This window comes from Antechinus flavipes, chromosome X, assembly GCF_016432865.1.
Source record: "Antechinus flavipes isolate AdamAnt ecotype Samford, QLD, Australia chromosome X, AdamAnt_v2, whole genome shotgun sequence".
Lineage (NCBI taxonomy): Eukaryota > Metazoa > Chordata > Mammalia > Dasyuromorphia > Dasyuridae > Antechinus > Antechinus flavipes.
In genome coordinates this window covers 61536836-61553653 of record NC_067404.1, presented here as the reverse complement: position 1 = coordinate 61553653, position 16818 = coordinate 61536836, and the positions used below count along the sequence as shown (strand labels likewise).

The window sequence follows — 16818 nt, the reverse complement described above, 5'->3', positions numbered from 1 at the left end:
GCTTTAATTAAAAAAAGAAATAGTTCCCTAAGCTGCTTTGACATCTGCACCAAAAGGAGGAATGAAAAAATACCTCCTTGAGCAGTCTTATCAACTTAGAAACAATTGGTGTCCACTGAGGAAACATTCCTTAAAGGCCCACTATCCTGTGAAGGCCTCTGGGTTACACCTCAATACAGTTAAAGCAACATGAAGAGGGCCCAGTTGCTGCCTTGAGGTACTCCAGGGCTAGTGAGACATCAAAGGTTATCATGCCCTGGTCTTAAAAACCAAGGCACTAGGGCCCTGGGAGGCTAAATGATTGCCTAAGTACCCACCAAAACAGGGTATGTACACAAATGATCTCAAGACAAAATGAAAGTGATCAGTTCATAAGAGAGGTACAAACCAAGTGTCCTGAAAGTTCCAAAGAAGAGATTCTTTCTGATTAAGGAATTGATTTAAAGGAGCTGTGAGAGGGGAAGAACTAACTTAAGGACCCAGATGCATGTATTCACAAAGAAGTCCTGTGGAGATGTCACGGAATTTCCTTACGATAAGCTGAGTTTATCAAGAGTCAGGATGGCAAAACTATTGCAATGGAAAACAAGACAAATAAGGATGAAGAAAAATGAGACAAAATTTAAACTATCTTACTTTGAGATTCCAGAGGGATGAGAGAAAATGGAAAAACAAATCAGCTGAGCTAAGTTCCTGAGATTATAAAACCAGAAACCAAGGCAAAACAAATAATAACAATTGATCAGGGCTCTTAGAGTCTTGGCCTTTATCCCGGAGAGACCCATGATTGGGGCAAATGACTCCTAATAACTTAGACTAAAGGCCAACTTTGCTCTTAAATTCATACACACTCAAAACTCTACTCTTAGATTGGCAAAAGCTGGCTTCCCATCAAAGCCCAAGTTTCTCTCCACATCTGTAGAGCTTCCATGGAGTTGACATGACATCCTAGCCAAGTGCCACAGTGGCTACACACCTGAGCAGGGAGGAAGGCCTCATGATCACCTCTTTAGGACCTCAGACCCCCACATATGGAAGGAGTTGCCCCTAAACAGCCTTGACCAATCAATCAAAGCAAGGTGAGCACGGCAATCACATGCAGCTGTATATGCTACAGTCAAGTTTCCCAAGTAGTGATGGTGTCTAAAAAAATGGCTTCTAAGGAACAGAAGGGGAATTATGTCCTGGGGTGAGTAGAACTGAGCTCCAGATCAGCTACTAGAAGAAAATTCAGTTTGTCTTTACATGCTATTTCCAGATTGTTTCAAAACCATGAAATTATTCATGTTTTTTAAATTTCAATACAACTTGATGCTTGTATGAATGTGTAGACACAGAATGCTCCTAATGTACCCAACTGTTGGTTGTCTTTAATGATTCTATGGGAATTGAGGCTCTGAGTAATTTAATATTCTGGTTAACTGGGTAGCCTGAAACTGATTCCAAAATCCAGAATCTTACATCTGGCTAGGATCTTCAGTCATATTCAAGGATCCCTTATGCCACATCCCTGACAAATGGTTATTCTGGCTCTGCTTGCACACAGCCAGGTGAATTGGGGTTGATTCATCCCCTTCTATGTGCTGGACCTAGATCTGCCATGCCATCTGTACGGGGAACTCCCAGTGTGGACACCCTTCCTTGGTGCAACTCAGCTGCTCATCTGCAGCTTAAGGTCTTGGAGAGTTGCCTAGGACCCTGAAAGATTAAATAACTTGGCTGTGGTCACATAGTTGGGATGTGTTAGAAGCAGAACTTGAGTCCATATCCTTCTGATTTCAATGCTGATGCTCTTATCTACTACATAAGGTTTTCTAGCCTGGCTCCATGAATTGCTTTTGTTTTGTTTTTAATATTTCAATGACTACATTTCAACAAAATTGGTTTCCTTTGTAATAGTGCATTTTTATTTTAGGCATTTAAAAACAAAATCCACTGGACTGCCAAAGGGGCCCATGACATAAGAAAGGTGAACACCCCTTGCATTAAACCATGCTGCTTATTTATCATATTATTACACAGCTAAAGCCACTTATACTGCCTCAGCAGGATATCTTACTTTGATTTAGTAATATTACTGAACTAAAATTCTAAACACAAATTCTCATTGTTCAAGATCACAGAAACAGAGAAGATGTAAATAATTGGGTAAAATGTATACTGAGGACTTCTGGCCAAGATAGCAGAGAGGACACACACATCTATCTAAGCTCTTTCTTGTCCTCAGAATACTTTTTTCATGATACGGCCTCGGAATTGCCTTGGAAACTAATTCATGTTTCATTTTTGTCTATTCCTCTGACCCTCTGAAAGAAGTGGAGGCAGGGGGCAGAGGTGGCCTGCAGTAGAGCCTAGTGCTGGCCCTAGAAGAGGAATAGTACAGCAAAGGGATCCTGGGAGAGGCAGTGGGCAGAGAGAAAGCCCACATCCTCCTCAAGAACAGTGGCAGCGGGAGCAAAGCCTTGCTTCCTCCATACTGGGTAAAGCTCTGAAGTCAGTCCCTCTTAATTCAGAATCTGTGATGATAATTTCCATACGTGCTGAGCTAAGGTTTACATGTATTCTACCTGGAAAGAAAGGGTTTGTCAAGTAAATTTGTGCTACAGATAAAACTGAGGAGATTCCTAACTTCCTTAAGAGAATGACCTTTTCTTGGACACTTAAGAAACAATCACTTAACCAACCTGGCTAAGTGGGTAAGCTGTTGAACCTCACAATGCCCAAAGCAACTCTGCAAGACTAATAGGCTGCCAGCCTGCACTGAAAGAGGGACTTTCTTGGTCTGGGAGTTCCATATCTCATGGAATCCTGGATCCAAGCCCTACTCTTCCTCATTAAAGCAGGCCCCAATGACAATCCAGCACAGCAGAAAGAGGACTAAGCTTAGAAGCAAAAGATGGTGTTTTGAATCTCAGCTCTACTAGATTTTACTAGCTGGGTGAACTTGCGTAAGTCCTTCAGCTTTCATTATCTTCAAAAAGAGGATCAAAATCCATGTACTCTTTCTCCCATAGTTCTTGAGGTTCAGAAAGGTCATTGTAAACCATAAAGTCCTATGGATGACCTAGTACAAAGTATTAAGTCGAAAGTGCTTCATTCAAAGTATAGGATGTACCCACAGAATGAAAACAGCGCTATGAGCTTTACACGCTCTTATTTCACCTGCACCAAACAGTCACCTGGAGGTGGGGTCTGTGAGTACTGTCATCATTCTCATTTCACAGATGAGGACTTCAAAGCTCAGAGAGGTTCCCATGACCTTCATCCAGCTAGAAAGCAGAAGAGGCAGGATTTGAAGGTAGAGTTTACCATTTTATTCACTGATCTTCCTCATCTTTCCACACAGACTTCACTGGCATGGGCATCCCCAAGTGGATAGAATTATCTGAATAGTGATGCTATTGCTGACAAAAGTGAAGGTCAAGAACAGAATTGGGGCCCATTTGGGCCCAGCATGTGCTTTCCTCTCATTTACCTCTCTCCTGCAAGGACTGAGGTACAAAGCAGCGCTTCCTAATCTTACCTCACCACCTTATAAGAACTGTCCCCAGGCCTCAGAATGGAGATGTGGCTTTTGTAGGAAGTAAGGCCAAGGCTTGCCTGCCTGTTAACATTCAGCTTCTCCGCAAGGATGACTTCAAAGCAAGTCCCCTACCCTGCCAGAAGTCATCTTGGTTTTCTGCACTAACTACTACAATAGTCATTCTTCTAACTACAGGTAAGTAGCATAATCAGATTCTGAAGCAATCCTTCCAGAAACTGTCCTAAGAGACTTGGAGTCTGGGGGCAGGAAGGGGTATAGTAAGGAAGACTGTGTGCCTGGGAAATGACAGGATCGAAACATGTGGTCAAGAGGACAAAATTTGAAACCAGAAGGCCTGGGTTGAAATCCTGGCTCAGTGGCTTCTAGGAACAAGTGGGTGATCCAGTGAATGCTGGGAACTATGCCTGGACTCAGGAAAGCCTGCCTTGAAATCCAGCCTCAGTCACTTACTAGCTGTGGGAGGCTAGGCAAGACGACTGATTGTTGTTTGCCTCAGTTTTCTCATCTGTAAAACGGGGATATTAAAAGGACTACTTCCCAGGGTTGTTTTGAGGATCAAATGAATAGTTGTAAAGCCTTTAGCACTGGAGCATATTAAGCACGATATAAATGTTAGCTTTGATGATGATGACAATGATGATCATTATTATAGTACAGCAAATCACTTCACCTTCTAGCCCTCTGTCTCCTCATTGGTAAGATAACTTCCAAGGCCCAATCCAACTCTAAGTCTTTGATCCTAAGAAGCAAATCTTAAACACCCTGCTGAATGTCCAAGAGGAACATTTAGAAACCCTGCTGTGCTTTGAGTAAAGTAACAAAGGGCAAATCTTGCAGAGCGCTTCCATTTGTGTGCTCCAAGTAACCCTGCATGTCTATGAAGGAGGACAGTGGGACACTTCCTTTCACTAAGAATCCCAGATGAGTTGTCACACCACTCTGGAGGAAAAGGATACTGTGGGGAGAGCCCACTGATATTGTCTTCCTGATGAGGTCTTAGATCTCAAACCCTGAAGACTGTCACTGGTGGAGCAGGCCAAAAAATGACAACCCTGGAAAAGGACATCTCCAGAAATTATCCCATCCAGGATTTCAAACCTCTAGGCAGTGCCTCAAAAAGCATACCATCTCATGTTCCCAATTGGGCCTCTACCGAGTATAATTAAGGGAAGGAAGCATCATACTCCATAAGGAAATCAAGTCATCCCATCAAACATGGCCCTGGAGCCTGGGGCACTCAAACAAGGCCAGAGCTCCTGAAATGAGGCACTATAGAACCATGCTATAATCAACTCATAAACTGAGGTGTGGACAGAGATGCAGAGGTGAGTCAGAGGATGTTAAGATTGTAGCTTTAAAACTAGAAGGGACCTAGAGGTCAGTGAGGGTATCCTTCAGATGAAGAAACTGAAGCAGAAAATCCAATGATTTCCTTTCAGGTCACACCAGTAAATATCTGAGGTGGGTTAGTAGACCCACCCAATATATGAGCAACCATATTAGTTAGTAGCAAGGAGATGGAAACAAAGCAAATGCCCTTAAACTGGAGAATAACTAGAGACTATGATACGTGAATATAATGGGATGTTATGGCACTATAAGAAACAATGATCATGATGATTACAGAAAAGCACAGAAGACTCACATGAACTGATACAAAGTAAAACACAAAGAACCAGGAAACCAATATACATAATAGCTATTAATATTCTAAAGAAAAGAATAAGAAAACCACTAAAACTGACTACTCTGAAATTATAATGTTCAAACTCAAAAATGACCTCAGAGAAGAGATCTAAGAAGACATATCCCTTCTTTTTTTCCTGCAGATATGGAAGGCTAATGAGCATGGAGCACTGCAGAAAATGTCGGCTTTTTCTATGTGTTGGTTATTCTTACTGATGTAGGGTTTTTAAATCTTTTTCAAAATTCTGTTATAGAAGATAGCTCTCTGGGAGAGAGGAATATACTGAAAAATATAAGTGATATAAGAACAAATGCTTTCAATAAATTCACTACAATTTTTTTTTTAAATCTCACATGCAGTTTTCTGCACTCACTAATGACAATCTTTATAAATTTAGAAGTGGGTGGGACTTGGGGGAGCAACTAGTTCAAGCCCTTCCTTTAACAAAGAGATTAAGGGCCTTGGTCAAAGGTCACACAGGTTGGAAGGAGTGGAATAAGGGTTGGACTCTGTAGCGTGATTCCAAGTGGAGTATGGAATCGCTGGTTTTCTCCCATTCTCCTTGACTTGGTAGGACTTTTATCCCATAAGTTCTCAGCCCCCAAAATGAACAGTCCTATCAGTGTCACTCAGTATCTTACCTGAAGTGATAAGGAAGATCCCACCAAATTTATAAAGCCGAGCATTGACAAAGGGTGCCCCGCAAACCAGGAGGAATACCCCTACCAGGCTGGCAGTGACACCTAGCACGATGAAAACCGTCCAGAACCCTCGGTACACTAGACAAATGAGAGAAGAAAATGAAATGATTGAGAAAATGCCTAAGCGCAACAGAAGGCCATAGCCACCTAGCAAGCCAAACTTGAGCTCCAGCAGCAACATGGAGACAGATATAAGGCTCGAAGCAGCCTGGGGGGATTCAGATGTTTGCTAACATAGAAACAATGTTTCTCTGCCCCTCCAATTTGCTTTACCTTCCTTTCCTCTCCCACATCCAAATAAATCTGGAATGCATTATTATTTGGGGGTTAGCCTGATGACATGTTTGCCCAAACTCACCTGCAGAGACACCAGGAGGAGACAGTCCAACCCAAAGAAGTGAGTTCATTGGACTCTATAATAAGTGAGTCCAAGTACCCAGTAATGGTTTCTCCATAAAAGAGATCCCCTTCTCAAGTAATAATTATACCCTTCATTTGCACATTATTTCAAATCCTAACCCCAAAGATCCAAAGGCAAATGGAACACCAATAACATCTAGATAATGAATAGAGGTCAACCTTATTTCCTCCTCCAATAAATTTGCTCTTTTGGGTGAAAGAGGACTTTGGAGTTGGAATCACCACTACAGGATTGCACCTGACTTTCCCGATGCAGACATGACAAGGCAGCTCTAGCCCTCTGTCTCATACCTCTGGTGTTCCACTGAGATCACAAGCTGGTCTATAATTCTCTTCCCTTTCTGTCTCTGTCAAGCATCTGGGCTACAAATTAGGGAATATGTTTCAAAGCAAGAACTGATCTCTATACATGGACAGATGGTTTCAAGAAGAGTTCAAATCTACTTATGCCCAGGGCTAACACTGAATCAATCATAACATCATAATGTTCTGTGTTAGGATGGCATATGATACATTTTCAAAGCACTTTCCCATTCCTTTTCACACTGGAACAAAGTGCTTTCTCACCCCCCCCCCCAAAAAAGAGTATACCCTGCTTTGCTATCCAGAACCAAGACTTTAGTGATTGATTTCATATCTTGTGCCAGCTTATCTTTCTACAGTGATTTCCCATTGCTCCCCCTCCTATCACTTTGTTAATACTCAAACTAGTGTCTATGGCATTCCCTGTAACTGACATTCTGTGCCTGTGGGTCCTGCCCTTGGGACTTGATGCAGGTTGTTCCCTTTGCCTGAAAACATTTTGCTCTTTGACCTCTGAGAAGCCCTAGCTCCCTACAAGGCTCAACTTCAATGCTGCCTCTTAGACAAAGCCTCTCCTGAGCTCCATATGTGTGTATGTGTGTCTGTGTTCCTACAACTCCACCAGAAGAGAGCTACCCAGTATGGTCCATTTGTTGGTCACTGGACAAGAACTTCACATTTTTGTACTTATAAATAAGATTCTTCTTGGTACTTTTCTACTTCCTCTCACCTTGCACATTTCCTGACATCCAAAGGAAAGTATGCTGAATTCCATATCATCTAGTTGATTCTGAGACCTTATCAATGTGAACACTCCTTCCAAAGATTCAAATCAGACCCCAGTCACATCTGCTCATCCCGTGCAATGCCTGTCCATGTCCTTTTACAAATGCCCAAGACATAGCCAACCTAGCATAACTCACTTATTGGTCTTTGGACAAAGATCTCACATTTAGAACACAAAAAGTGAAGCAGATGGTTAGAGATGGCCTCAAGATGGCAAGATTCACTGTCCTCTCTAGCCTATACAAAGTCCTAGTTTTTATGACTTCAAGCATATCAGAAAAATCTTAAGTACAGTCCCAGCAACAAGATGGTTCTGCTATCCAAGGCTCCGCTTAGCTGAGCCTGCTTAAGTACAGAGAGACTTGTCACCAATTGGCCAGCCGCTTGGAAATGAATCCCATCAGTGGAGATGTATGAAATGATAAAAACTATAAAACTGCTTCTGAATCTGGAGCAGGGAGGACAGCAGAATGAGAATACAAGGAACAGAGGGAAGATGTTAACTTTCTACACTGAAAGAAAAATCTTTAGCACCCATTAGTAGGGAATACTTTGGAGTCATTTTCCTTGTGGCAGAAATGAGTCCATACACTTGCTGCTGCGTACCCTTTAGGTAACTGGAGGAATTCAGGGCCACAAAGCAAAGCCAACTGGCTTGTACGAGGATCCAGTTGACAACTTTGGTTTGGTAGTTCTGTGTGCCAGCCCACTGAAGCAACAGGCTTTGAACCATGCCCCGTGTGTGGCCTATTTCTGTTCTGTGTCTACAGTGGCATATAGCAAGATGAGATGGAGTACAAGATCAGGGTGAAAGAGAGGAGGAAACATAAAGCCTGAGCACCCTTTCCAAACTTACCTGCAGTCGCATCATAAGAAGGATGCGGTAAAGGTCCCAAAGCAATGGGCATAGGAAAGAGATAACCGGGGCGGCACTGCTTGGTACGAGGCTGGTTAGCTACAAAAGGAAAAAAGAAAGCAATTAGAACCTAACAAGCATCCAATCTAACAGAGTTTTAAGCCTCTGCGAATTATACATTTAACAATGGGCCAAAGATATAAAGATGATTAGTGAGGACGTGACCATGAAGGCAGCTGGGGTCCAGTGGCTAGTGCCCTGGGCTTGAAGTCAGGAAGACCTGTATTTAAATGCCACTTCTAACACTGGCTAAGCAATTTCCTTTCTCTCTGTGTCTCAGGCAACTCTGCAGGACTATCTACTGAATCAGAGATGTGTGCAATTTGCATTGGGGGAGGGAGTTCCCATGTCCAGAGTTCCTTTTGCACATTTGTATAATTGGAAGGCGGAAAAACACTGCAAGGTTCAGATTAAGGCAGTCACCCTCCATTACCTATCCTCACAGAGGGAAGCAACGACATGGAGGTTCAGGTCTCCAAAGAAGTCCCCAAAGCCAGCATTCCAGATTGGCCACGAAGCCCAACAGGACATGTTCATAGTTCCTCTATCTTCCAGCCAAAATAATGCTCAACTCCAGAGATCAGAGCTTTCCATGGCACACTCCAAAATAGAATCCATAATAATACAATGTGTGCCAAACCATCTGGAAGGGAGCTGGAAAGGAGCTGCTCGAGGGACCGGCCAGAGTCTGCAGCAGTGACAAGAGAAGTGCCATCCTAGGACAGGAGCACTAGAGAAGTGTTGAGTGATTAACGAGACTGCTGCAATTAGTCATTAACGAGAGGCCACTTCTTTCCCTATGTTCCCTAGTTAAGAGGAGCATATCATAATAAGTGGACACTTGTCCCTACCCAAACGTCTCTGGAACTCTTAGTGAACTGATTATCATTAGTACAAGGGGATCAAAATAATTGGACCTAATCTGCTTCTATTCTACTCAACACCAAAGAAGAGTGAGGATCTGCCCGCTCTCTAGTGAAGTGGACAACAAAAATCATGGAGGGTGGAAGCGGCCTTCCTCTTAGCTCGGCTTTGCACGTGTACCTAGCGCACCGAGTCTGCAACCCAGCTCAGACATGCCCCACGAAAGGAGGCTCTTTGCCATTCTGTGCCCTCATGTGGGAAACAGTTCAATAAGCTCCACTGGATCATTGTCCTCTTCACCCTCACCTGGAACTGAGCTCCTCCCCAATGTCTCCTTGTCCACAAGCCCCAAAGATGCCAAGCCCTTTCGCATCTTCCTGCCCAATGGCTTCTCCATCTGGCCTGGGCTGCTAAGTGGTGTCTCAGTCTCCCCTTCTTCCACTCCCTGATCCCACCCCTTGGCAAGTTAACCTCCCTAAAATGTCTCCGTCTTTATCAGGTCATGCCCCTGATCGGGCCTCAAGGTCACACCATAGAAGGGCACACTGAAAGAGGTGGGGATATTTACCCTGGAGAAGAAAAGGCCTTGAGGACATAATAGGTATCTTCAGGTTTATGAAGGACAGTTATGGGGATTAGGGGCCAGAATGGTTTGGTCCCTTCTTAGAAAACAGAACTAGGAGGGCTAGGTAGAAGCCACAAAAAAGCCAAAATATAATTGGGAGCCAAGGGTAATGACCACCTTAAGGGGACAATAGGTGTTGCTCTTTGGAGATTTCCGATAAAGTCTGACCAACCACGTATCAAGGACATTGTGAACATTCTGTTTCAGGAATGGTTTGGATTCAAAGGACTCCAAAACCTCTTTTAATTCTGAAATTCTGTGATTCTGCTCAAAAGCCTTCATGGGATACTTAGGGCTTATAAGATAAAGTCTCGTTCATTAACCTGGCAATCCAGGCTCTCCACAATTTGGTTCCAACTTACCTTGCCAACCTAATCTCCTACTACTTCCTAATATGAAATCTTTGCTTCAGTTCAACAGTTTTCTTCACTGGCCTCCAAACACCTTGGGATCTTTTCTCTTGCCTTGCAATTCAGCTCGATTCAAAGTACATTTGTTTAAGTGCCCTCCTATGAGAAAATCCTGCCTCGGAGTATTTTTCTGCCCACTCTTCAGATGCAGTTGCGACTCTACCATCTCCCTTCCGAAGCCCTCCTGGGAAATTCCCTAACTTTTACCTCCGACAAGAATCATCACTGTCTGACAATGCCTTCGTATCCTCCTCTTGGATTGTTGAGCTTTTTATCTGTTCACAGCTTGGATCTAAACTAGACTGCAAGTGTCTTATGCTCCTTACGCTCCCTTGCATTCCCCACAATGCCTGGCCACATAATAGATAATAAATAAAAGAGGAGCATGGGCTTAGAGTAAGAAGGTACTCCATTTTACAGTTGAGGAAACTAAAGCCCAGAGGAGACCTGGACCCTATATGTCCAAAACTGAACTCATTATCTCCCCACCCAGTCATTCCCTCTTCCCAGCTTCCCTCTGATTGTCAAAGGTACCACCATTTTCCCAGTCACCTGGGTTTGCACCCAAGCTGTCATCTTGACTCCTCTCTTGAACTCATCCATCTACTAAGCCAAGTCCCAAATCTTGTCCATTCTCCTTTCCTAACATTTCCCATATACATCTTCTTCTCACCACCATTTGAGTTCGGGATCTCATCTCCAGTTACCTGGACTATGATAACATAGTCACCAAAGATCTGACCAGGGCATTCCCCGGTTTGTCAAACTCCACTGATTCCCTTTCTTCTAAGCTCAAATAAAAATTTCTCTGTCCCTTAAATTGCTTCAAACATCACATCTTTCTCCTTTTTCAAACTGTTTTCCCATCGCGCCCCCCCCCCACTTCACATGTAGGCATACTAGTATACTTGCTATTCTCCCACCTCTGTCTTCTCATTGACTGTCCCCTATGCCTGAAATGCTTTCCTTCTTCACCTCTGCCTCTTCACATCCCTAACTTCCTTCAAAATTCAGCTCAAAGATTCAGCCACTTCTCTGAGATTAACCAAGAGATAGAGTATCTACTTGTACATATCCTGTATGGCACTGTTTTATACAGCTGTCTCCCTCATTAGAATCTAAGTGCCTTGAGAGCAGGAACTACATTTTTTTTGTTTTCTTTTTATCCCCAGTGATCAGCACAAGGATTCTTTTTCCACCCTGGATCCTTTTGGCAGTTTGGTGAAGCCGAAAGTCCCCTTCTCAGAATAATGTTCTTAGATGTATAAAATAAAATTTAGAATCACAAATTATAATGAAATAAAGCTATACTTTTTCCCATCCTAGTTCATGGACCCTCGGAAATTTGTCCATAGAGCAAAGGATCCATCAACCCCAGTTTAAGAACCATTGGCTTTGCCCAATGCCTGGCACACAGTAAGTGTGTGATAAATGTGTACTGATAGATTAATGGATAAATGAGTTTTCTAGGTTATAGGATCATTAATCTGGAGATAGAAGGAATCTTAGAGATCATCTAGTCCAACCTACTCATTTGACCACTGATGGTTAAGTGATTTGCCCATAGACCACACTGGTAGTGAGTAGCCAAGACAGTAATAAACCCTCTAAAAAATCCCATGGCCAAGGGCCTTCTGCAGAAACCAGTGAATGAAAACAGAAAGTGATGTCTTCTGAGCATAGGCCTCTTAGAACTCAGGCTCAGCACCTCGTATTCAGTACCCTCCAATTTATAACCCATATGACAGAGCTTCCCAGAAGCCATAAGCAAGTCTCTCAGTTGCACTCACTGAACCAGAATTTCCAGACGTTCCCATGGGTGCCCTCTCCTGAGAACCAGCACCTCCAGAAGAAGCCTTCATGGTGGAATGTGAGGACACCTGTTGAGGAGTCTCTGGAAACACCTTCCTACAAGAAACAAAACATGGCGACAGTAGAACTCGTGGTCCGACCAAAAAGGAGTCCCTCTTGGACACGGACTAGCAGGAACATTGCCTTAGCTTTTCAGGAAGTGGAAAGCAAACTAAATGCCTAGAACTGGGCCCAGGGTGCATCCTGATTCGTAGGCTACAGATATGGAAGGGACTTGAGAGATCACCCAGTCATTTTATGGATGAGCAGATGAATATTCTCAAGGCCCCAGAGCCAAAATGTAAGCTTGATTCTTCTGACAACAGAGCACACCAAGGGTCAGTTAGTAATAGCTTGCTGTCAACTAGTTAAGGGTCCCCAGGCATCTGCTGGAACCTCTGGTTAACTGTTTTATCAGTGATGGAGACAAAGGTGAGGACCATGAAGAAGGAAGGCCCTTCAGATGTGGAGATACCACTAATCTGTCACATTTCATAAGAGAGATGGAATCTAAAAAGATCTTGATAGCCTAGAACAACTGGACAGAACAAATAGAGTAAAAGTTAAAATGGATAAATATAGAGTCTTACATTTAAATTGAAAAACAATCAACATCACAAGTACAACTGAGGGAGATCAGCTTACCTGAAAATTCGCTGGAGATGTGAACCAAGTACAAGCTCAGTAAAAGTCAGGACTAAACGATGGCAACCCCCGAGCTACTGGGAACCTAGTAACCTGCATTTGGAGATGTTCAGTCTCCAGGCCCAGAGAGCCAACAAAGTGCCCTGGACCAAATGTACTTTTCGAACAGCCGTCTTTGGTAGCATGAAGGGGATCCAGATGAGGACAAGAAGGATCAAAAATGACCCAGAGGTCATGACCTAAAAGGATCCAGTGAAGGAACCCAGACATGTGGAGTGTGTAAGCTGAAGGAGCAAAGACCTGGGGAGGGGGCAAGATAGGGAGAGGAAGCCATCAAACCTTGTTGCATGGAAAAGGGAATAGACTCGTGCTGCGTGGCCCCAGAAGGCAGAGCTAGGACATGGGGTAGGGATGGCATCACAGAAAAACTCCCTAAGAAATGAAGCTGCCCAAAAGTGGAGAAAGCTATCTCAGTAGCCTTATTAAAGGTCTTCCCAGCAAAAGCTGAACAGCCACTTGTTGGAGATGAATGGTTAAGAAGGGAATGCTGTTCAGGTAGGTTTTGGCCTAGATGGCCCCCAAGTTCCTTCCAATTTTGAGATCCCATGATTACAAATCAAGAAATACTTGTTAATTGACTGACAAAAACCTAAATAATAGGTGGGAGTTGCAAATAACACTAAATTATAGACAAGAACCACTAATTGTTTAACTCCTGGTTAAACATGATTCAACTCCTAAGGAAAAAATAAAAGTTCCCTAAAGCATTCCAGTCTCAAATGGGGATGTTTGTTTGAATATCCTTCCCATTATCTACTCAGATTTATGTATTTTTTTCTTAGGACTGTATCAGAAAACCATTTGGACATGAGCTTTCAGTTTAACTAACCATAATGCTCCAGTCCTACTAATAAACATCTTGCAAACCTCTGTGAAACCATCTGTCCCAATATGTCTCTATAGTCATCCAATGGGCAGAGATCCAGGATTCCCCTGGTCTCTTGATGTACCGGCCTTATCGTTTGGGCAGAACAGTTCCAGGTGAGTCTCATGCATGGAAAAATGGACCACCAATGTGGATTGGTGAGTTGGTTTTTGCCCAAGTTTCTTGGTCAGGATGGCAGTGGCTGAATAAAAGGCTGGATTCTAAAATACTGTCTACTTTCTTTAGTTGCAAGGAAGTAGGAGTGAGCTGAGACTGGATTAGGGTCAAGTTTGAGTTATGGACTTACTTTTCATTAAAATGAAATTTAATTATTGTATTTGCCTAGATACTGGCCTCTCCCAGAAACAGGCTGTACACCTTTGAAAGAAAGTAAAAAATATCACAATCAGGTTTTATACAAGACAGATCTGAGAGAAAAGTACAGCGTATATTTGAACAAATATGGTGTATACATACTGTGCTCCATAAGGATACATGTTAAGTTCAGAGAGAGAAAAAAAAAAGAGTATTTCCCGGCAAAGGATTCTGGATAGATTCCCTGAAATTCCTCCTAGAGTACACTGAAAGTCCCCGACTAGAGGCCAGGGAGTGACACGCTTTTGTGCCATTATTAGCCTGGAATTGTGGTTCCAGTTGCCAGGACACCCCAACGTTGCCATAACCTCTCTTCTCAAATACTTCCCCTTCCCAGTTTGCTTCCACTTGGAATTCTACAACTAGAGGAGCATCACATCATGAGGCAGAAAGATCCCACTGATGGGGAAAGGGGAAATGGAGACAGCAAAGACAGTAGTTTTGACTATGGATTTCCCTCAGGACCAAGACTATGACCCTTCTGTGGGAAAAAAAAAGCTCCTTTTTCTAGGGAGTGCAAGTGGATAGCTCCCCCACCCAGAACTAAGGGAAAAATTATGACATTCAGGCCGTCCATACAGGTTTTACCCAAAAAGTACATGATGACAGCCTTGACTTTGGTTGTTGTTAATCCAGACCCACGATTTCATCACTCTGGTCACCTGCTGGTATCAGGCTCCCATCCCAGATACACCTCAGCAATTCTGGTCCGAGAGAGCTGCCTAGAACGCTGAGAGTTTCAGATGAGGGTAAGCATATGTCAGAGGCATGTCTTGAACCCAGTTCCTGATGATTCTAGGATCTCTTCCTATGCCATGCTACCTTACTAACCATGTCTTAGGACACCATTAAACATGAGCACCATGACAATATTGAGCTAAAGCCATGATCCGCATCTGAGTTCCACAATGAAAGAAGCCCTTTGGGGTGGACCACAGTTCAGGCTAATCAAAGGCTGCTTTTGGAGGTCTGGGGAGAGAAAGCTCTCCCTCAGAGCTTAATTCTAGAAACCATTCCCTTAGTGAATGAATGGAGTATTTGGATCCATTTTTCTCTGTAAGCCTTCCTGGCCACTTGCTTTGCCAAATTCCTCAAATGCATTAATCCCTGATCTACTGCTTAAGGTATATAGCTGAGGAGAAGCCATGTGGTACAATGGTGAGAAGGTCAGCCTTGGAATCCCACTAAGCTGGGTTCAAGACTTGCCTCTGACACAGCCCAGCAGTGTGATCCTGGCCAAATTATTTCCCTTGTCAATGCACAGTCAACTCTCCAAGACTGCAAGTTGCAGACGAGTAGCCGTTGTGTGCCACTGGTGAGACTTTTCACATAAGGAATTCCCTGTACTGATGAAATCTCAGGTCTAGACTGAACACAGCTATATTTTTGAAAATATGACATTTGGTTTGAAATAATAAAGATAATGAAAGCCTCAAACATTTGGAGAACCTAGCATATCATCTCCAAGTAAATAAAATGCCTCTCCTGACACCTCAGCCTGCCATACTGCAGGATCCTAGCTAGGATCCTAGACCATTCAAAATGAAGAGAGAATTTAGCTACCATGGAGACCAACCCCCTTGTTTTACAGAGGGAGAAACTGAGGTTCATAAGAGATAAATGACTTGGTCAAAGTCACATGCTAGGAAGCTTGGGGTAAAACGCAGATCCCCTGACTCCCAAGCAAGTCTACAAGTTCAGAAACACCACTGGGCCTCTCTTTCCCTCTCATTTTTTTCTTAGGCCATTGGAGGGAACTCCGGGTAGCTTTTTAAAAGGTTCGTTTGATTGCTGCTTACCATCTCAGTGTCCAGAGTTCCATTTTTAGATGCAGGCTTTCCACAGGCCTCTGTAGCTAGCAGCCAGTACTCGGTTCCAAAAGCGATGAGGAACAGAAGAATGCCAATAACACCAACAATTCCTGCAACCAGGGCACCGATTCCAGTTTTCATGCTCGAACAAGTGGCTTTGGTGCTCCTTATGCCCACAAGAGAAGTTCTGAAGTGATCAGCTGTCAGGGACTGCCCAGCTTTGGGATATAGGGAGGAGGGCACTATTTTAAGACTCAGATGAATATCATTTTAGGATTGGTCCAAATCGTGGAGGGCTCCAAGAGCAGTGCTATTAAAAGAAGATGACCTTGTTCAGCCAAGTCATTGGAGTATTAGCCAAAAAGTTCCATAACTGATCCAAAGAATCTAATGGGGGGAAAAAGACACATTCGTGTCCCAAAAGAAGGCTGACTCCTACAAACTTTTGCAATCCAATTGCATATTATCTCTACTCATGGCCCCTACAATCCACATCTTTGCATAGATGCTTTGAAGGCACAGCTTAAATGTCTCTGCTAAATGAGAACCATCTTCCCTGATTTCCCCAATTGTAAATGTTTTTTACCTCCTGAAATGACTTTGTCCTGCCTTCTATACATTGTAGTATAGGGTAAAGCTTCTAAAACTTGATTTGTGACCCCATGGGGGGATCTTGTAACTGAATGTGAGGGTGTTGTGAAATTATGACTCATTATCAGTAAATGTTTGATTTGTATACTATTTATATATCTATATACCTGGGTCACATAAAAATTTCTTGGGTGGGTGAAAAGAGATTGAGAGTGGAAAAAGTTTAAGAAGCCCCAGAATAAGGTTATTCATTTGGACACAGGAATCCAGAGATCTCCCTTAACAGAATGTAATCTTACTGAAGTCAAGGACTGATTTCGTTTTGCTTTAGATTCTTCATACAGAAAACAGTGCCTTGCACATG

At 43.1% G+C, this 16818-nt stretch overlaps 1 protein-coding gene across 2 annotated transcripts in view; it reads right to left on the bottom strand.

Annotated features, from left to right (window-relative positions):
• LOC127542633 (transmembrane protein 182-like) overlaps positions 1-16255 on the bottom strand; it is a 30614-nt gene extending 14359 nt beyond the window's left edge. Inside the window, exons 1-4 of one of the 2 annotated variants that reach the window (XM_051968370.1) lie at positions 15852-16255; positions 12047-12164; positions 8298-8396; positions 5873-6010 (exon numbers count right to left, since the gene is read on the bottom strand). In XM_051968370.1, the coding sequence (XP_051824330.1) occupies positions 5873-6010; positions 8298-8396; positions 12047-12164; positions 15852-16004 (508 nt within the window). In that variant the 5' untranslated portion in view covers positions 16005-16255. The remainder of the gene's footprint in view (positions 1-5872; positions 6011-8297; positions 8397-12046; positions 12165-15851) is intronic. The other variant, XM_051968369.1, reaches the window with a different exon arrangement.
• Positions 16256-16818: the final 563 nt, after the last annotated feature.